General features: G+C 40.6%; 1 protein-coding gene across 12 annotated transcripts in view; it reads right to left on the bottom strand.

The window, feature by feature from the left end:
* The window catches only part of PWWP2A (PWWP domain containing 2A), a 52,092-nt gene that overhangs the window by 8,775 nt on the left and 21,249 nt on the right, over window positions 1-22,068 (bottom strand). For 3 of the 12 annotated variants that reach the window (XM_002710349.5, XM_051843569.2, XM_051843568.2), the window contains exon 2: window positions 17,492-20,136. In XM_002710349.5, the coding sequence (XP_002710395.3) occupies window positions 18,453-20,136 (1,684 nt within the window). In that variant the 3' untranslated portion in view covers window positions 17,492-18,452. Of the gene's footprint in view, window positions 1-326; window positions 4,939-7,142; window positions 7,263-10,989; window positions 11,146-17,491; window positions 20,137-20,869; window positions 21,372-22,068 lie in introns of those variants that run through there. The other 9 variants (XR_516431.4, XR_011389884.1, XR_516433.4 and 6 more) reach the window with 9 other exon arrangements.

Here is a 22,068-nt window from a genome sequence, read left to right on the forward strand (position 1 = left end):
GATTATGTTCCAAACAATGCAGTAGGAGGCAGTCAAACAACTGCCTGGGCTCAGGTAATCGAGGCTAGTGAATTCATCTGGGTTTGCCCTGTGTACCATAGACTCTCTGGTCCTAGTTACTGCAGCTTTGTGCAGTGGTGTTTATTCAGGGAAGTGTGCAATTCTGGCAGATTTGGAGGGCTCAGCTAGGGTTTCTCAACAGTGAGTCCAAGAAGTAGATCATCTGAAGGAGTCATTTGTGCAGCCAAGCAAAATGTCCTCAGATATAGAGCATTCAACCTTGCCAGTGAGCACTGGACTCCTGGTCTTTAAGTTTGCATCTTGGATTTCTTTTTTTTTTTTTTTTTTTTTTTTTTTTTTTTTTTTTTTGATGGGCAGAGTGGACAGAGAGAGAAAGGTCTTCCTTTGCCGTTGGTTCACCCACTGCAGCCAGTGCACCATGCTGATCAGGAGCCAGGTGCTTCTCCTGGTCTCCCATGTGGGTATAGGGCCGAAGCACTGGGGCCATCCTCCACTGCACTCCGGGGCGACAGCAGAGAGCTGGACTGGAAGAGGGGCAACCGGGACAGAATCCGGCGCCCCAACTGGGACTAGAACCCAGAGTACTGGCGCTGCAAGCAGAGGATTAGCCAAGTGAGCCATGGCACCAACCCAAACACAGGGATTCTTTAGAGGGATTTCACTGACCAGACAGAGGGGAGCTGGCAGTTAAGTCAGTGTAATACCGGATTGGAAGATGTACATGGGACCTTAAAAAAGTCTGTGGAAAAACAAAAGGTATGTTTATTTTGGTGCACAAAATGTTTAAGTCCATACAGTTTTACATGAACTCTCTTTCCCCGGACTTATTTAATTTAAAGGCAGAGCTATAGAGAGGCTCAGTCCCCAAATGGCCACTGTGACTGGGGCTGCGCCAGGCCAAAGCCAGGATCTTCTATAGGCTCTCCCATTTGGGTGGCAGAGGCCCAACCAGTTGGGCCATCTTAAGGCAGGGAGCTGGAACGGATGCGAAGCAGCCAGAAGTTGAACTGGCGCCACACTGTCAGTCCGTACAACAACATTTCAAAGACCTCTTGTATGCATGGACTTCAGAAATTTTAGCACCAAAATACACTTAGGTCCTAATTCTACCTCCTGAAAAAATCTGAAGTTTTTTTATGTGCTCATGTTTTTACAAGAGTTGTCTGAGCCCAACAGCAAAGCAGGCATGCAAATCCTGCTTTTCACAAACTGCAGAACTTGGAATGTCGGAGGAAGGCTATGATAGGAGATCTAAGAGGGCTGTTCAGGCAGCTGTGCAAGTTAATGGCAGCTTTAATCTCCTGCAGACAGACTTTTTTTTAATAATTTATTTGAGAGGCAGGGTTATAGAGAGGAGAGAGAGAAAGAAGTCTTCCATCCACTGGTACGCTCCCCAGATGGCCACAATAGCTGGAGCTGGGCTGATCAGAAGCCAGGAGCTTCTTTCTTCAGGGTCTCCCACAAGAGTGCAGGAGACCAAGCACGTGGGCCATCAGCAGGGAGCAGCCAGGACTTGAACTGGTGCCCAGTAGACACCAAAGCACTGGCACCAAGAAGTGCCCCAAGAGCAGAGTGCAAACCTGAGACACCACATAGCATGAAAAGTTAAGGAGCCCCTGGCCCAGTTATCTGTGCTCTCTTAAGCTCGTTCTTCCTCTAGCACAGCAATTCCTGAATCCTATTCTTCAGCCCCAGAAGCTAAGGACAAGGTGCTGTGGTCACTATTTGGAAGATGAAAAGGGAGGAACTCGGTATGAAAGCATGAAAACAGGTTTTCTCTGAAGTCGGTATTTGTGGTGATAGCCCAGTGTGTCTAAGAGGAGCAGTACAGCCCACACAGTTCTAGGGTATGAATCTGAACTTAAGACTTCCTTCTCTGAAGACTAGCATCACAGGTATCTGTTTTATCACTTGTTCCTGTACCTTGTAGGAATTGTGTCTATAAAAATACTGACATTTACACAGCAGGATCGGAAATGGTACAGGTCTCAGGTAGGTCTTGCTAGATAATATGCACATAGCTCATTCACCTTTCCTGATTCTATCATCAGTTTTCATTGCTTAGAAACTTGGGGGAGGGGACAGATTTCAGTGGCCTCCTTTGTACACCCACATAAACAGGAGAATGCTTGAAAGTAGAGTCCATGTATACTCTGGAATAACATGCAGCCTTCTGAGGTACTGCTTTACTGAAATGGAAAAAAAAAAAAACACTATACTGACCTATGCTTCAGGGTCAGTACCAATACTCCCAACTGTGTGACAGGTTTTAAGCAACTAACCAAGTGTTCCTTGGTTCTGTTGGATGTGATGGACTTTCCATTTATCCATTAAGAGCAGAACTCTTTAAAATGAACCCATTATTAGATGTTTAATTATATCCAGCTCAGAAGGGTAGGCTATTTCCACCAGATAAGCAGTTATGTTTGCATACAGGGTCCTAATTAAACTGTTCTTCACAAAGCATCACAGCAGATTAAGCTACCACTTGGGATCCTGCATCCCATATCAGAGTGCTGGCTTGAGTTCCAGCTCCTCTGCTTTTTATGCAGCTTCCTGCTAATGTACCTGGGAAGCAGCACACTGTGGCTCAAGTACTTGGGTCCCTTTCACCCACCCAGGAGGCCTGAACCAGCTCTGGCTGTTGCAGGCATTTGGGGTGTGAACCAGCAAATGAATGGTGAGTTTGTCTGTCTCTGCCTCTCCATAACTGTAATTAAAAAAATTCTTTAAAATAACTAAACTTTAAAAAAATCAAAGACTTTATTGGATAAATGTTACACAACATTCTTTGACATTTAACTCTGAGCATACTCATGATGAAAAACAAGTTTTGTCATTCAAGTCTACGAAACAAAATAGGCTTGTGAAGATTTGAAATACAGACAAAAGCATGAAGCAAAGCTTAAATATTAAGCAACTAAAGCAATGAAAGTGAAATAGCAACATGGTAAGTCTAGATTTTAAATATCACCAAGTTTCATTTTTTAAAAAATGAAAATTCGGTTTGTAACCAAAACATGTTTCAGAATATGTCATGAGAGAAAATAGACACTTAAAACTTTCTCTCTCAATTCTTTCGCCTATTATTATTACTTGGTCATTTCCATCCCTCAGAAATAATGAATTCTAAAGCTTAACTTAAAATCTTGATTATACAATCCCATGTGTTAATTCCACCATGGCTTGGGAGTTACCTACTTCTTGAAGTGAGCCTAAAAGATACTGCTGGTGTTATAATTTGAAAGAACAGGCCCAACCAAGCAAAGCCCTAGGCCAGGCAGAGTGGGGCACCCCTGTAATGTAATATATTTCATGTTAGAACTCCCTGCTGCTACAGTTCCTGAGCTTATTTTTCCAATGTGATAAAATATGATTTCATGATAGGGACTTCCAAAAAGATAAATTTATAGTGTAGTTGAAACTTTAAGTTACATGCAATGTAATTGGGATTTGCATTAAAAGACTACCTGCTTTTCCTTCTTGAGTGGTAAAAACAAATTGTAGTCAGCTATGCTAAATGTTCGAAACTCCCAGAACCTTTGTAAGTCCTGAGATTGGGGCTATTAGGTAATTCCAAAATACAGTGATATTATGGATGCTTGAATACCTGAGCCAAGTGCTCAGTAACCTGTTTCATTGCTTCAAATGAATTTTGTGGGTTTTATTTTTGGCATTTTTTTTGTAATATGTATTCAATATGGATTATCTTTCTGGTTTAAAAAATAAATCAGTATTGCCACTAAAAAACCTCAGTTTTATTATTAAAAGTACAGCACCATCAAATATAAAATGCCTTAAAAATGTAGTACTAACAAGTCCATGTGTTTTTCTCTTCTTTTCTCCATTCATTAAAAAAGAAAAGACTTCAGAATATGTATTTACCAAATATAAGGAAAAAACTATGGTCTCTATTAAGAACTTAAGTTTCATGCACAAAAAGTGTGACAGTCTCTCCATGGATCTGTTCTGCTAGTCACCCGCTGTGGGGCCACGTCCTACCTGATACCTGTGAGAATCCCTTGAGCTCACAGAGGAGGGGCTCCTTGGGGAGAGGTCCACATCAAAATTCAGATGTTGTCACCTTTTCTGAACAAGATCAATCAGTAAGGAAAGAAACAATAATAAAAGTTTCCCAGCTCAGTAGTTCTTAGAGTATACATTTTAACTCCAAGATCAACATTAGCCTATCCACTTTGTATCAAAATATGAAAGAATGTAGTAATGAAAATGTGCACCAAATGTTAAATACTAGTGGCAAATAAATACATCCTAATATGTTCTAACAAGCAAACATATATTCAGAATACAGCCCTGCTTTATTCAAGAAGGAAAAGATCCCCATTTTGTGGGTGGGGTGGGGTAGGTTGGAGTGGGCTGGGGCACTTTGCCATCCTTTCTGCAGGATGTTGAATCCTCTTTCCTGGCACACTGAAGGAAACGTTGGCCTTAGCATACGTGACTATTGCTGTTTCATAGGCAAGCCATCTTAGAAATACCTTTGCTCAAGTTGGAACTGACTAAACCTTGGAGAAAGCACAAAGTTTAAGTATGAAAAATACTTGAATATTTCCCTATCATCCCACACCTCTTGGGCCTTTCCAAACTGTACTGATATAAACTTCACATTCTTCAAGTGAGTTCTTCTATGTATATTTCACATCACTTTTCTCCTCATCTCATGCATAATTTATTGCAATAGCTTGTTATAAAACATTCCCTAATTCCTTTTCTTCAGCTTAATATAGTACAATTTGCAAGTGCCCCGTTATAGACTGTTGGTTTTAACCACTGCCTTAACATTTACTTCTTAGTGCAGCTTTAAAAATCTCCAATTTCCTTCCGTCCTGATGTTCTGGTGTTCTCTGTCATTGTGGTACGGGTCCATGAAACCAGCAGCCTGCTAATGTCTTTGTGCTGAAATACAGTAAAGAAAAGGAAGAAAATGCAGTTAAGCACAAGTAATTATAGAGGGGAAGCAAAGTCCTTGTTATTGAAATTAAGCCCTATATAATTGTGACTTTTTCTTTAAAATCAGTTAAACTTGAGGAAAAACTATTACCACTCTAAAGAGCAGGACTGCTGCTATTTCTGAAGTACACTGGGCCAAATTCCAACAGTAGCAAAACAGCTGTGACTTTCACATAGTCTATCTGCACTTGAGTGCTTTTGTCTAAGACTTATGACTATTTGCCTAATATAAGAGGACTTCTAACCTTGGTGTTTATGGTACTGAACTCAGAGTCAGCTTAGCTGCAGTGGACTGTGAGGGAGCATCTGCAGCCTGCCTCAGTAAGGCAAGCCTACAGTCTTGAGAAGCTAATTTATATACAAAACCAGGTTACAGCAAAGTCAGCCACGGATCCAACTGCCTGCATAGAGCAAAACAGAGGGGTACAGAGATGGACAGCTCATCCGCCAGGAAACATCAAGGCACCATGTCAGTGCAGGAGACAATGTGCAGACCATGAGATCCCTTGTTACACCAGCAAACCTGATGAGCAGCAGAGGCACTCTTCACCACAGCACCAACAGAAACAGGACTCCAAGCCTACATTTATATCAAGGGCAAGGCATATCGAAATGATTGCCAAGTAGCACAACCAGAATGCCCATTACCCACCTCCCTCTCATACTAAAAGGTATCAGAACCCTCTAAAATCCCTGGTTATGCCTTGCAAACTGGAGAGCTGATGTACCCCCAAGAGTTTAAATTCTGAAAGAGGTGATCCTTGGAAAGAAAGATAGCTGTATCAAATATGTTTTTAAACCAAAGATATGGTGTTTCAGTGGAATAACAAACAAGCACAGAATGCAAAAAAGAAAACCCACCCCCATCTTTCCCAATATTTAACTTCTAAACATTTCAAAATGTCTTTCCCATGATCTGACACCATTTTTTTTTCCTGTTAACTTCCTGGTGTTGCCAAACTTCATTCACTGGATCAAGACCTACAGAGTAAACATCACAGGACATTCTATCACATTTCTTTACAAGCAATGAAAAATCACTTTCACCCATAAATATTGCACACATCAGGATGAAAGGTGAATATAGTCCTTCTGAAGAAACAGGATGATTAACACTGGTTTAGAGTTCAACACTGAGAAGTCTTCCTGAACTAATGCAGTTATAATACTAGATTTCAACTCACACACAATTTTTGGAAGCAATAGTTTCTGCTGTATAAACTGAAGGAGAAAAAATGCATAATTCAATTTTCTTCTGTTTATGACTCTCAAGAGTTGACCTCAGCCTAAGTGAAACCTGTTTTAAGTTCAATTAAAGAACAGAGCAAGAAAGCCAACAACTCAAGCAAATCGTACTATTCCTATGAGGTGAAGACTGAAAAACACTATTTTCCTTACAAAATCACCCTAATGGTGCCAGCATACCTATACAGATGAGAGTCCTAACTCCTAGACACAATCTCTGATCTCAAATGTGCTACTGTAATACAAATTACAGCTCATATACCAACTCTAAAGCTCTTCCTTAGCTGCACAGACATCAGAGGTTAGATAGCTGAGGAAGTAATAAACTATCCTAAGTTCAAAAGCAGTACAGCAACAACAAAAACCCTAAACCCACCGTAGTTAGGCATTATCCAGAAGTCATCAATAAACCTTTATTGAAATAGATTACAACTACATCTCGGCACCATCTGTTACTTGGGAATTTTGACTTATATAAATGACAGTGCTTCTGAAATTAATTCAAGAATATACATGTTTATATATAATATATAGTAATAACTAAGAAGTTAATGAATGCTAAGTGACAAATGCAGACTGACTCAGGGAAAATATAAACCCAGTGTTTGGCATTCAGAGACACCCCCCCTCGATGTTAGGACTCTGTCATGTGATATCCGACTTCCATAACCCAGCAGAGACTGCTCACAGGCAGTTTTTGGTGTTTAACACAGCAGGTAGTATTGACTGAAAGCTGTTTTTACTCCTTAAAACTATCACCTACATGAAATATACCCAACTGCCAAGGTCAGTGAAAACTAAAGAACTAATGAATTCTTTTAAGTATAGCCTCATCTACTTTAGGAACGACCAAGTGATAACATGGTACCCTCTTCACTTTGTGGCAGGGCTTAAGACAGACAGACCTGCCCGTTTCACTGTTAACTTCAATGCTCCCAGTCTGAATCCACAGTGGTCTGTCAGACACTGTTAGGGAGCAGCAGGACTCGTCACTGTCTGATGTAATAGCTGCCATTTGTTGAGACCTATGGTAGAAAAAACCAAGTTAACAAAAATAGTCACTTGAGTTCTTTTTAATCCATTTTACCAAAAATAATTTAAAAATAAGAGCAACATTCAGTTGAATTTTCATAATGGATTTATTCTGGATAATTTACTTGGCTTCATAGAAAGCCAAGCTTTGGTACTAAAAGGAAGACTTGAGAGCCGGGTAGACACACCAGCCTTGGCCAGGAGAGGGCACACTCTGGCCCAAGTCACATCAGCAGCAAAATGTCATGGGGCACACACCAAAATGTTGCCCTCCAAACAAACTCACAGAGAGGAAATGCTAACTAACTTTTAAGTATCCTACCAAAAAGTGTACCATTCTAACACGGGGCAATGTTGGATTAAGTCCTGCCTCAGGATTCAAGGGCTGAGTTCCTATCTATGTAACACAGTGAGCTCCACGAGGCTGTTTTGCAGTATGACCAAAAACTACCTTAACCCCTTTCTCTTTTAATCCCAAAGACCTCCCTTGCATATTATTCAGGACCTAATCTTCTGGATTAAATATCATTTGGCGCAGCACTAAGGTGCTACTTGGGGTGGGTGCTGTTTCCCATTCAGAAGAGCTCGATGCAGCTCCCCACTAGTATGCACCCTGGCGGCAGGAAGCAATGGCTCAGATATTCGAGTCCCTTCCACCGACATGCGAGACCCTGATGTATTTCCTGGCTCCAGCCTGGTCCAACCCCAGCTGTTGGAGCCATTAGGGGAATGACCCAGAAGATGGAAGATGTGTCTCTGCCTTTCAAATAAAGAGAAAATAAAACAAACACGGTAAGCTTTCTTAGGCTTTCAAAATTTAAGCTTTAATTACTAAGCACAATTCACATGAAGAACTGCTATTTTAAGCCTTATTTTCAAACATACTTGTGTCCTTACTTCCCTAAATTATGAGTAAGAAAAAATTCACCTATCATATCAGCATATGTAGATAGATGTAGATAATAGTCCTTCTAATAATCAGAACCAATGGCATGTAGAAACCTTTTTAAAAAGCCTTTTCTGGGCCGGCGCCGCAGCTCACTAGGCTAGTCCTCCGCCTTGCGGCGCCGGCACATCGGGTTCTAATCCCGGTTGGGGCACCGGATTCTGTCCTGGTTGCCCCTCTTCCAGGCCAGCTCTCTGCTATGGCCCGGGAGTGCAGTGGAGGATGGCCCAAGTGCTTGGGCCCTGCACCCCATGAGAGACCAGGAGAAGTACCTGGCTCCTGCCTTTGGATCAGCCCGGTGCGCCGGCCGCGGTGGCCATTGGAGGGTGAACCAACGGCAAAGGAAGACCTTTCTCTCTCTCTCTCTCACTGTCCACTCTGCCCGTAAAAAAAAAAAAAAAAAAAAAAAAAAAAAAGCCTTTACTAACATTAAAAAGGGAAAATTTTGTATACACCTGAGGTACAAACACAATTACTTCTGAATTTTAACTAAATGGAAAGCAGGGTTTGTAAATGAGGTTTAATAATGAGGTTATCTGCCCATTTGTTCATAGGAACAATTAAATATACCATTAACCATAACGCAACAGCAAACACAAGAGTAATCTGAATGTACTTAAGACTTTGTCTTTTGATTTTATCTCCATAAGTAAATCTTTTATTATTAAAGAATCTACTTTGGGACTGTTGTAGCATACCAGGTAAATTCTCCACCTGTAAAGCCAGCATCCCATATGGGTGCCAGTTCAAAACCTGGCTGCTCCACTTCCTATCCAGGTCCATACAGATGTGCCTGAAAAGCAGTGGAAAATTGCTCAAATGCTTGGGCACTGCACCCATGTGAAAGACCTGGAAGAAGCTCCAGACTCCTAGCTTTGCCTAGCCATTGCAGTCATCTGGGGAGTTCTCTCTCTCCCCATCTAACTTTGCCTTTCAAATAAGTAAGTCTTAAAAAAAATGACTCCAGACAAGGAGTCTAGATGATCAAAGAAAGCCCTCATCTTACCTTTTGCACTCCTCGCCTGCACCCCATGTGAGCTATTAACGGACCAGTCTCCCACCACAGCACCTGGCCGGTTATGTTTAAGACAACCTTCCCGGGGCCGGTGCTGTGGCGCAGTGGGTTAACGCCCTGGCCTGAAGCGCCGGCATCCCATATGGGCACCAGTTCGAGTCCCAGCTGCTCCACCTCCAATCCAGCTCTCTGCTTTGCCCTGGGAAAGCAGAAGATGGCCCAAATCTGTGGGCCCTTACACCCATGTGGAAGACATGGAGGAGGCTCCTCGTTCCTGATTGGCGCAGCTCTGGCTGGTGCAGCCATCTGGGGAGTGGACCAGCGGATGGGAGGACCACTCTCTCTGGCTCTGCCTCTCTCTGTAGAGAGACAAGCTTTCCCTCAGTGTGTTCAGGGTCTCACTGAAGTTTCTTGAGAAATGTACCCACTCATATGGGACCTCTATCCATCTGGAAGAACCAAATGGCTCTGACGCAGCAAATGGAGGGATACCCCCATGGAAAGGTGACACCTGCACTGGAAACAGGCTTAGGTGCAACAAGGGGAACTATTCCTGGGAAGCAGCAGAAACCTAAAGGGCATAACACAACAGAGTCATCTTGGTTTTAGACCAAGAGCATGAAAAAATAAAGCAGAGGACATCAAGCTTACTGCAAACACAATATTTAAAAGTAAAAAATTATTACATACTCATGTACCTATCCTTAATGTACAATGTTAAAAGCAGGAAATGTATTAACTAGTACTTGTTTTACAATAAATATCCTGCTTTTCTAGCCTTAGTGCTGGTTTCCTAACCACTTATTTTTATGATGTTAAACAAACTGCACAGTTCTTCCCAGCATACCAAGCCTCACACTAACATGTGCCACTCTCAGCCAGACTCCCTACTACAATCTGTAGAAGTAAGTGATAGAATTGTAGTCAGCATCTCAAAAATGAACCATGGGTTAAAATGACTGTTCACTTGTAAATAGTCATGCCACACACAGAACAAGGCCTTGGAATGTAAGGCATTTCCCTCCTCAAATGGGGAAACAATCTTCCATTCAACCACACCAGTAGCAGTTTTAAAGATGTTCAAGTGATATCCACATTTTCACCAAGTGACAAAACACTAAAACAGTAAGACACCAGGCGCTCAGTGTAGTGCATCTTTGCAAATTCACTAACTTTTTAAAAGCTGCCAAGTTTAGGTTTCTAGCTCTAACACCTTCCGAAAAGTCTCCTAGGATATGACTTCCACAACTTGAGCCCCACCAGCTCAGATCCTTCTCACATCACTTGAAAACAATCTGGGGTGTACAGGGTTATCTTGTTAGTACTTAAGTGTCCAAATCAGAATTACTCTTCCTCATTCAGTCACAAGTACACCCACTTCTATTCACGCCATAAACTATGCTTGGCATAAGGGGCAGTGGAAACAGGAGTACTAAATTCCTAGAATTTGTGTTTCACATAAATGAACAGGAAAAGAGTTGAACATCTCCCTTTATCATAATCCCCAAGATTTCCAGTCCAATTACCCTCTACAAGATGCCAGTGAATATATCCAACTTCTAGATATTTGTGGTTATTGCTACTATGATGATTGAAATGTTTATGTAATAACACTGCTATAACATTTTCATCCATACTGTGTTACAGAAAAGTAATATTAAGTTACCAGAATGAGATTTCACTAACACACACACAAAATAGTAGTAACAATAACAACTATTTATATAGGTCTTTACTGCTTTAAATATTTCACAATTACCTTATTAAGGAGGTGTTGTTATTCTCCCCATTTCACAGATGAAGGCATTGAAGTAACCTGCCTAAGATCACACTGCTTGTCTTTTAAGTGGCAGATCCAAGTCAAGCTTTGAATCTAGGAAATCTGGCTCAAGAGGTTGTACTTTCAACCAGGTGCCTAAAAAGTGAGAAAATGATTCTTTGCTCAATAAAAGCTTGCTGTGGAGCACCACTACTACAAAAATGTTAATGCTCCAACTCACTTGCATCACTGACAAGTTATCTACCCAACTATCTTTCACACTCAAGCGGATGACACTCACCTTTCTTGAAAAGCACTGAGCATTTTGCCTCTCTTGTAGCCTCCCTCCAGGCCACTCTGGCTGGAGGTCTCTGACTTCAATAAATCTTGCTCTTAAATACAAAAAAAAAAAAACAAAAAACAAAAAACAAAAAAAAAAAAAAAAAAACCTTGAACAAGCAAAAAATTCTATTATAATTTATATGGGGAAAAATTATACTTCTAGGGTTTTTCAATAGTTTTTAAATGATTCTTTGTGTAAGAACTAAGCAAGAAATGCTAAACGTTAGAAAATTACCTGAAATAACCTCGATAAAAAGCCTTTCCTAATACTTGATACATATAATTCCAACCTTTTTTTCATTTAAGAGAAAAGGAACAAAAGTGTGATAGTAACCGCCTAACACTTTAAGCTATGAAGTATTTGGTTTTCCTTCTAAATACTGACAACCAGGATAGAAATTATAGGATGGAATTTTATTCATGCTTTCTGATTAAGACTGAGATTTCTAAGGCAATAAAAGGAGGTAACTGTCACAATCTCATAGCACAAGGAACACTCCATACTTAAATTATGATTCTCCTCAGCTTTTTAAATGAGACCTTACAAAAATATCAGAAGAAAAAATACTTAATTCTTGTTTAAGTTTTTAAGATTGACCTTTCTTAATATCAAAGCTTTATAAAGTTGCTTTACAAAAATCGTGTTCAACAAAAGGCTCATTAGGTTAAACAAGTACTACAGCCATCCAAGTTATTTGTTTGAAAAATGAAGATTGATGCAGAAATTCAACATTTTGATAAATCCTAACTTTTGAATAGAAAGTATTTCATTTACACTTCCTCTCAATCTTTAATTTGTGCCAGAATCTGTAAGAAAAATTTAAGTTCCACAATTCTTTCGTAAGTATTTAAAGACATCAACATTGACTCAAGGCATGATATAAAAATTAACTCAGCACTTCCTACCACCAAAGTGTGGTGTAGAGAATTACGATAGAATCTTATTAGGGTTATACACATTATGTCAAAATATTTGTTTTCCATTAATTGTACTGACATGAAAAGTGAGTCAAAAAAAATTAGTATATATCTTATGAAAATACGCAATGGTATGTAACAACTTGAGTTTCGCAAAGTAACTTAATTCCACTGCTAAAATAATTTAAATGGTTTTATTTCTATACTTGTAAAATCATCCCAAAAAAACTGATTTTGTCACTGAAAGGGAATAGCTTTAACTAAAACTACTCGAAAAAAACAGGCAAACTAAGTCACACCAGTTCACCTCAAAGTTTTACTAGGGGGCAATTACAGTTCTTAAAAATGGGGGTACCATGGGCATCATGGGAGACAGTATTTCCTTGTGCAGGACTGACTGCAGGCTGATCAGAAAGGAATCTGAGGGCCAGTGCTGTGGTACAGCCGGTCAAAGCCAACCTACAGGGCCAGCATCCATAGGCACCAGTTCAAGTCCTGGCTGCTCCACTTCAGATCCAGCTCCCTGCTAATGCACCTGAGAAACTAGGTTCTTGGGCCCCTGCACCCATGTGGGAGACCCAGAAGAAGCTCCTGGCTTTGGTCTGGACCAGACCTGTTCATTGTGGCCATTTGAGGAAAGAACCAGCAGATGGAAAATCTCTGCTTCTCCTCCTCTCTGTAACTCTGCCTTCCAAATAATTAATTAAAAATAGAACAGCAGCAACAAAAGAACCTGAAAGGTAGACAATAAGAGTAGCATATTCCAATCACAGAACTAAGAAAGACTGAGTGACTTAATTTCTGAAACCCTCCAGAACAGTTATATCCCAAATTCAAGATTTCTATCAAAAAAGATTGTAGATGGACAGTGGTGATGACTGCAAAACAAGGTAAATGTAATGAATGAAACTGGTGAATTCTATGTCTATTTGATGATTTTTAAAATACAGCACAAAATTACAGCACTCTATTACTATGACCAGGAAAAAATTACTTCCACTTAATGCCACAAAGAAAGGAATATTTTAAATCCTGTTTGAATCTATGGTTAAGTCTCTTAACTGAGTGAAGATTAAACAGTTGTTTGTCTTCTCATCTTGGTGTCAAGTATCCCTGGTAAAGACAGAGGTAACCTGGAAAACTAAAAGAATAGACATCTAGAAACCATGCCTTTTAAACTCCCTATTCCTTTATTCAAAATAGCATAATAGAGTGTAAAAATTGATAATGCTTTCATTTTTTCATTCTACTCTGTCTTTACTAAGTAAAGGTAATACAGTTAAGTGCAAACTGTAAACACAGAGCATGAAAAGTCTATCAACTAAGTCAAAGCCAGGAAACATTAATACAGCATACCTGTCTGACTTTCTCCTGGCAACTTACCAGCCCCAGCTGCTTCTGCATCTGGCATTTCTATTGCTCACCATTTTAATAACCCAAAATTGCCCCAACTTACACATTACGTCTTCATTCTCTGGAAAACTCCCTGTTGGAAGCCATCAACAAGCACAAATCCTTCAATCAAAACGTGATCAGCATCTGTCCACCTCTTCTCTACATACTAATAAAAGTAAACCAACTGAAAACTAAATTTTATGTCCACATTATTGATTTCTTAAGATATTTCCAATTCCCAACTCAGTTCCTCTGTATAAAGGAAAACTGATAATCTTTAAGTGTGTGTTCCCGGGGCCCGTGATGTGGCACAGCAAGTTAAGACAAAACCTAGGACACTGACATCCCATATGAGCAGCACAATTCCAATCCAGATCCCTGCTAATGCACCTGGGAAGCAGCAGAAGATATCCCAAGTCCTTGCACTCCTGCATTCACTCCTCCCTCTCACACTCTGCCTTTCAAATAAATAAATCTTAAAACAGACGTGTCCTTCAATGGAACCAGTTTTTAGAAAAGTACAACCAGGAGGCCAGCGCCATGGCTCAATAGGCTAATCCTCTGCCTGCGGCACCAGCACACCGGGTTCTAGTCCCGGTCGCCCCCCTTCCAGGCCAGCTCTCTGCTGTGGCCTGGGAGTGCAGTGGAGGATGGCCCAAGTGCTTGGGCCCTGCATCCACATGGGAGACCAGGAAAAGCACCTGGCTCCTGCCTTTGGATCAGCGCAGTGCGCCAGCTGCAGCGGCCACTGGAGGGTGAAACAACGGTAAAAGAAAAACCTTTCTGTCTCTCTCACTGTCCACTCTGCCTGTCCAAAAAAAAAAAAAAAAAAAAAGTACAGTACAACCAGGAGCCAGCATTGTTGCATAGCTGGTAAAGCCAGTGCTGTGGGCTTTACCATCCTATATAGGGGCCGGTATGAATCCCAGCTGCCCCACTTCTGATCCAACTTCCTGGCCAATGGCCTAGGAAAAGCAGTGAAGGATGGCCCAAATGTTTGAGCCCTTGCCACCAACATGGGAGAGATCCAGATGAAGTTCCTGGCTGCTGGCTTCAGCCTGGCCCAGCAGTGGCCACTGCGGCCAGCTGGGGAATGAACCAGCAGATGGAAAATCTGTCTCATTCAGATAAATCTAAAAAAAAAAAGATAACTGAAATGGATGTGCAGCTCATTGTATTTTTAATTTAGAAACAACCCCATTAAAAGACAACAAATATTTGGGGCCCGCACCACGGGTGCCGGGTTCTAGTCCCGGTTGCTCCTCTTCCAGTCCAGCTCTCGGCTGTGGCCCGGGAGGGCGGTGGAGAATGGCCCAAGTGCTTGGGCCCCTGCACCCGCATGGGAGAGCAGGAAGAAGCACCGTAGCGGCCATTTGGGGGATGAACCAACGGAAGGCAGACCTTTCTCTTTCTGTCTATAACTGTCAAAAAAAAAAAATATTCATCTAGTTGATTTAATTATCAGTTCCATGTTCTTTGTCTGTAATCTTTCTTCACATACAAATTCGTGCCTATCCCAGTATTCATTTACAATTACTATCATGTGAATGGGCTTCAGACCAACAAATCCTGGTTTATTTCACTGACATGTTTTGATTGTGGCCCCATGTCTGCTCATCAGATTAAAAACATGTCCCTTCCAAATGAAGAGCTAGCTTCCTAGTCTGCAAATTCTAGAAAACTAAAAACTTTCTAATGCTTTAAATTTCTAGAAATAAAAATTTTTTAGCTTTCACAGCCCCTGTGTCCTCACTGGGTTTCCCCCATTAATACTTGGCTTTTGTCACTTAGACCACTGGAGGTTTAGTGTAAGCCCAGCTTTTTCTCTGCAAGGGGAAAAATACCCACTTGGGTTTTTTCCACCCATTTGAAAGAAATATGTCAAAGTGCCTACAACTACCCATCTCAACTCTTACCTGCATCCACACAATATACTGGACAAATTTATCCACCTCCCTATGAGATTTCAATTTGTATAGAACTTTTATACAGCGACACAAACTGTTTCAAACTTGTTTCTGGGGACTCCAACACTGGCATCCCATGTGGGCACATTTTGGGTCCCACTAAAATGCCTGGGAAAGCCCCTGCGGCCGGCGCCACGGCTCAATAGGCTAATCCTCCAACTTGTGGCGCTGGCACACTGGGTTCTAGTCCCGGTCGGGGCGCCGGATTCTGCCCCAGTTGCCCCTCTTCCAGGCCAGCTCTCTGCTGTGGCCCGGGAGTGCACCCCATGGGAGACCAGGTTATGTACCTGGCTCCTGCCATTGGATCAGCACAGTGAGCCAGCCACGGCAGCCATTGGAGGGTGAACCAAAAGCAAAGGAAGACCTTCCTCTCTCTCTCTCTCACTGTTCACTCTGCCTGTCCAAAAAAAAAAAAAAAAAGCCCCTGCAACCATTGTAGGAGACCTGGAAGCTGTTCCTGGCTCCTGGCTTTGGACTAGCCCAGCCCCCAGCCATTGTGGCTATTTGGGAAGTTGAACCAGCAGATGGAAGATTTTCTCTCTGCCTTTTAAATAAATAAATACAAAAAAAAAAAAAAAAAAAAAAAGCTTGTTTCCTTTAGAAACTTCCAATAAAATATTCCAGGCTACAATAGACTACTTGGGATAAAACAAATTTGTGATTATACTTCAGCCTTTGCCACAAAGGTATGAACTACAAAACTGTTACTCTTGTACTCAACAATCTTCATTCTTTTTCCCTAAGGTTTCTAAAACAAACCAAGTATGGTTTATGCCACAAGAGCACATTTGCCAAAGCACCTGTCAACATCAGCAACATCTACTTTCAGAACCATGTTAAAACAGCCATATCATTACATAAAGCCTTAGAATTACATTTTAGCAACTTTTGTCTACATCTTCCTCAACTTTAGACTACAAACTTTCAAAAACACCTGGGTAAACAAGTTCATTAATCTAAATCAAATACTCAAAATATTTGTGGATACTACCTTGCAACCCCTCAATCACAACTTCTTTTAACCTGTTTTACAAAAATTTTTAATAGTATATTTGTTTCTGTTTGCAGGAAAGAATATGTTCAAGTGAAACATTGTTTTTTTAAAAATTGTGTGTTTACTATCATCAAAAAGCATTGACTGAGTTTCCCCAGAAAAAAATCTTCCTTTGTAGAAATTGGTAATTAATGAACAAAGTCCATAACCTTAGGGAAGCTGATAGACTATTGATTTCCAATCTCCATTAATCTTTTCATTAGGAATTCCACTGTAACCAAGATATTTCAAATTGGATTATTTGGAATTTATGAAAAGTAATTTCCAAAAGTGTCAAACTGAAATTATATCAAACTTAAAAGTTAGACACAAAAAGTTTGAAAGCAACTTTAAAAAAATCTAAAACTTGCCTCCACAGAGAATCAGGTACATTTTTACTAACAAGACAAAGCTAAAAATGTTAAATAAGAAATCAAATCTTAGGGACAGATGGATCATAAAGAAAAATAGGCTAGTTAACTAGCCCCAAAAGCAATGATACCTGAGGCAAAAGATCAAACAGAAAAGTGATCAGGTATAATAAGCATGTGATGAAATATTAAGATGAAAAAATACGAATAACCCACACATTTATGAGAAACTGGCAGGAGAAGGATATCAAATCTAGAAGCATACCAGACCTCCATGCTACAAAACCTCATTTTAAGAATATATTGATTCATCTCTTATTATTATTTGAATTTTACCTATGCTCATAATATATTCTGATAGGGTAAATAGAAAAAATGTAAGTCTGATTTTTCATTTCCTCTCCACACTACTACAAAGAATAATTTTCTTCCATCTTGAAATTTTTCAAAGCTTTTTGAGAAACACACACAAATAATTTGGATTTAGTCGATTTTATTTACAGCTTTTTTTTTTTTTTACATTTCAGAGCATTCACAATTACATTTTCTCATTTTCTGACCTGCAAACAGATACCTTAAACGGAAATATTTTTTAAAAAATTATCAAATTAGGTACATCCAAAATGCAACAATTACACATAATGACAATTAATTCACAAAGTGTAATTCACTAGGACGTATCCTAAGAATTTAGGAACAGCCAGTCAGGAGAAATCTGACCAAATTTAGCTATCAACCATTTACATATCCAGAAATCAAATGTATCTAAACTCCCAAACTAAAAGCTTGAAAGTTTTGTCAAATTCCCACAGGACAAAAGATAAAGATTCAAACCTATCCATTTTTTGACAGTGTTGATCCCAAATAGTAGCCTATTTCCCCAGTCTAACTGAATAGCAAGCATCTGTTTGTGAAACACCCAAGTATCAAACTTTTACACCAATATGCACATAAAAAGGCTGTTCATTAATTTAAAAACAAGTAGTCATTAAATATCCACACTATCCTCCCAGCTCACTAGCCCTTACTACAATCCCAAATATGCAACCCATGTCACATAGTGACAGGCCATATTTTATATAGGTGTGTGTGTCTGCATATACACACACATACAGATTTAGGTACAAATGGCAATTAACAGTCCCTGCAAAAATTCAATTTCACTTGAGGCTATGGCTCCTATGCCTTGGGATGGTTTTAGATTTCAGAACTGAAAAATACTGCTAAAATCTCACTTCCTTAAGACAAAATTTGATTGCATGTTCAGTTTAAGCTTCTCAGTCTAAAAATGGCTATAAGTTAAGTATAAAAAAGTCAGCCAACTGAGTGCAATTTCTCTCTCCAATTTGGCCAAGCTACCTCATAGAAATTATTCCTGACTAGACTAGAATATCTGTGGCGCCTTCCAATGGTCCTTGCCTACCTTACTGTCCATGTTCACGTTTCAAACTGTGTCAAAAGAGCCCGCACTTCAGGGGTCAGCTGCTTGGCTGCCTTGGCTGCCTCTGTGATGGCCTTGCGATACAGGCCCTTTCTCTTCTTATTAAAGCGTGACTGGAAGTTTTCTAAAAAGGGAGAGAGTTGCGAAAGAGCAAGGAAAGATGTTGTTGGAGACCCAAACCATGAAATACGGGCCTCCTGTCGGATCAATAGGCCATTATCTTTCCGGCTCACGGTTATAGTAAGAATACGGGCTGGCCACCAAGGAAAGCCATATATCTTAGCCCAAACAATGTCCCCTACACATATGGTCCTGCCATCTGGTGTGATGCATTTAGAGACGTTTTTGGAAAAGATTTTCATTTTCAAAGAATTACTGAGCTTTTTCTCTTCCTTTGAAGAGGAGGAAGTGGAGGAGGTGGAAGGTGCATGCATACTGCCTGGAGGAAAATCAAAGCTTTCAGAAGAGCTACACTCAGAGTTGGAAGATTTCAGATCATCTGTGCTATCAATGCTACACACTGAAGCACTGGAAGAGTCAGATTTCTTTTGATTTAGGGTCATGTAAACAGAGATATTGCTTTTGCTGCCCTTTTTGCCCAATGTCTGTGGTTCATCCTGCTCACCAGGCACATGCACTTCATTTGTGTCCTGAACCTCACTGCTGGCCTCTTCAGGGCCTTTTGAGGGACTCTGAGTTTCTGAAGGGGCCTCACCTGCTGAGCGGGTAGAGGTGCAGCGGGACTGGGGTTTGGGCGCCATCTTGCCACTCCTTATTTTCTCAAGTCCCGTCTTCAGAGAAGAGTCATTTTCTTCATTCCTGTACCTCTGTGGTTTTAAACGAACCCGGGGAGGAAGGGAACCTGAGCTAGGATTCTGATAGCGACGTGTGAAATGGACTTTTGAATGCGCATTTTTGGAAGTAGAGGTTTCACTTTGCTTCTTTTGTGCCTTTTCTTTGGCAATTTTCAACACTTCCCGAGCTTTCGCATGATCCATATTCTTACTCTGGAGCACTTTTTTAGTATTTAACTGAGCTTTTGATGTATTTGCCTGAGCAGAAACTTTAACTACTCTGCCTCTGCTGTGAGCAATATTTGAAACTTTAACCACGGCATTTCTTTTCTGGCTTTCATTTTGGTTTTTCCCATCCACTTTATGGTCAGTTTTCAGTTTTTTGTTCACAGTAGTTACACTTTCATTTCTCCGCTTTTTGTCTTCATATTTAGTAGAGTCACTTACACTACTACCTTTTCTAATTTCCTTTTTTTCAGCAACAACACTGTTTTTACATTTATCACATAGGACTTGCCTGGGGCGTAGTTTAATAGCATTCATTATTGATGTGGGTTCTTCCCTGTACATTTTTCGTTTGGGTCGCTTAATTTTCCGAGGAGGTGGCTGAGGTATTGATTGGTTATATGTGTCCCTGATAAACAAAGGGGGAGGATAAGGTGCTCCTTCGTGGAAGAGAGGTGGTGGTTTGGAAGTCCACAAGCTTTCAGCCAAGTTCAGCTCAGGTGGTGGGAGAGGAGAAGGGTCCTCAGGAGCAGCACCATTCACTTCGCGCTTGACCTCTATCCCTTCTTGGAATGTGTTACTTTGCAGCTGCATGGCTTCCGGTTTATCCTTATATTCCCTTTTGGGAAATACTGTCACAGGGATCCCATGAGGCCCAAACCTTTGAAAAAAATAAAACACAAGTCATCAAGTTAGTTATCTGTAATTCAATTTCTTACACATAAAGAACACTTCCTGTTTTTTTTATATGATCTTTCCTGAAAACTACTTCATATAAAAAGTAAAGCACCAACACAAGAATCTACTGGCTAACTTTCCCAAAAGCTCAAAGACCTCACTTATTTTGGTTCTTCACTTCAGGTAAAAACAGAAACACTCCAAATGTTTATCGAAGGCAATACCAGAAAAGCTAATTTTACCTAAAATGGACCACTCCAGTTTTCAATCAGAAAGGATAGTTTAATAGTAAATATCATGTGCTATAACACTGAAGCATATATAACACTTTCAGAAAATGCAAGCATAAATTTCTAACATACAGATATCTTTGTCTAGTTAAAATAGCTTTCAAAACCTAAAACTCAAATTCAGGGGCCAACATTTACTATGATGCTGGCATCCCACATGGGCATTGGTTCATATACCGGCTGCTCCACTTCTGATCCTGCTCCCTGCTAATGGCCTGGGAAAAGCAGTGAAAGATGACAGAAGTGCTTGGGCCCCTGACACTCATGCGGAAGACCCAGAAGCTGCTCCTGGATCCTGGCTTTGGCCTGGCCCAGCCCTGGCTATTGTAGCCAAGTGTGGAGTGAACCAGTGGAAGGATAATCTCTCTCTCCAACTCTGAGGTTTTTTTAAAGTAATAATAAAAAAACTCGGATTCAGCTAATTACCCAAAAATACTCCATCAGTAAAATCCCATCTTTTCTTTACTTATTAACAGCTAAAGATTCCAAAGAAGTTGCTCCTTTACTCTTACATCCTTAACTCAAGGCTCCCCAGTCTGCCTGTAAAAGAAGCCAAACACACCAGAAATCAAGAAACTCAAATTACCTCCAAAGACGACAGGGTTTCAAGCTTTTAGAGTTATATTCCACATTAATAAAATTTTTTTTAAATAATATTTTCCCGGGGTCGCTGCTGTGGCACATCAGGTTGAACCACAGCCTGCAATGACAGCATCCCATGAGTAGTACCAGTTGAAGTCCCACCTGCCCACTTCCTGTCCAGCTCTCTTCTAATGTGCCTGGGAAAGCAGCAGCAGATGGCCCAAATGCTTGGGCCCCTGCAATCCATGTGGGAGACTTGATTTCCAGGCTCCTGGCTTCTGCCAGGAATGTCCTAGCCAATGAAGCCATTTGGGGAGTAAGGCAGCAAATGGAAGATCTGTCTCTCCCTTCTCTTGTTGTAACTCTGCCTTTCAAATGAATAAACCTTCAAAATTTTTTCCCATTATAACCCAATAAAAACGTTTGTGTCTGTATACATGTATTCATTAAAGGCAACTTCAAAATGGAAAATCGAATTAAAAATTTACAAGTAAATATGCATGAATATACACACTTAAGCAAAAGTTTCACCCAATAAATAACTTTATAAGATACTTGTTGACTGTTTAAAAGTATTTAATAGGGGGCCGGTGCTGTGGTGCAGCAGGTTAATGACCTGGCCTAAAGTGCCAGCATCCCATATGGGTGTCCATATGAGCAGTCCTGGCTGCTCCACTTCCAATCCAGCTCTCTGCTATGGCCTGGGAAAGCAGTAAGAAGATGGCCCAAGTCCTTGGGCCCCTGCACCTGCGTGGGAGACCCAGAAGCAGCTCCTGGCTTGAGATCCGCGCAGCTCCGGCCATTGCGGCCAATTGGGGAGTGAACCATCGGATGGAAGACTTTTCTCTCTCTCTCTGCTTCTCCTCTATCTGTGTAACTCTGACTTTCAAATAAATAAATTTTTTTAAAAAAGTATTTAACAGAATATAATTCTAACATCAATCATAAAGTAAAAGTGCTTAGAACCCAAGAATCAGGTAATCAAGGTAGAACCCCTGAAACTAGACCCAAATATTTTCTTTCCTTTTTATTTTTTTTGTCTT

This window comes from Oryctolagus cuniculus, chromosome 6, assembly GCF_964237555.1.
Source record: "Oryctolagus cuniculus chromosome 6, mOryCun1.1, whole genome shotgun sequence".
NCBI lineage: Eukaryota > Metazoa > Chordata > Mammalia > Lagomorpha > Leporidae > Oryctolagus > Oryctolagus cuniculus.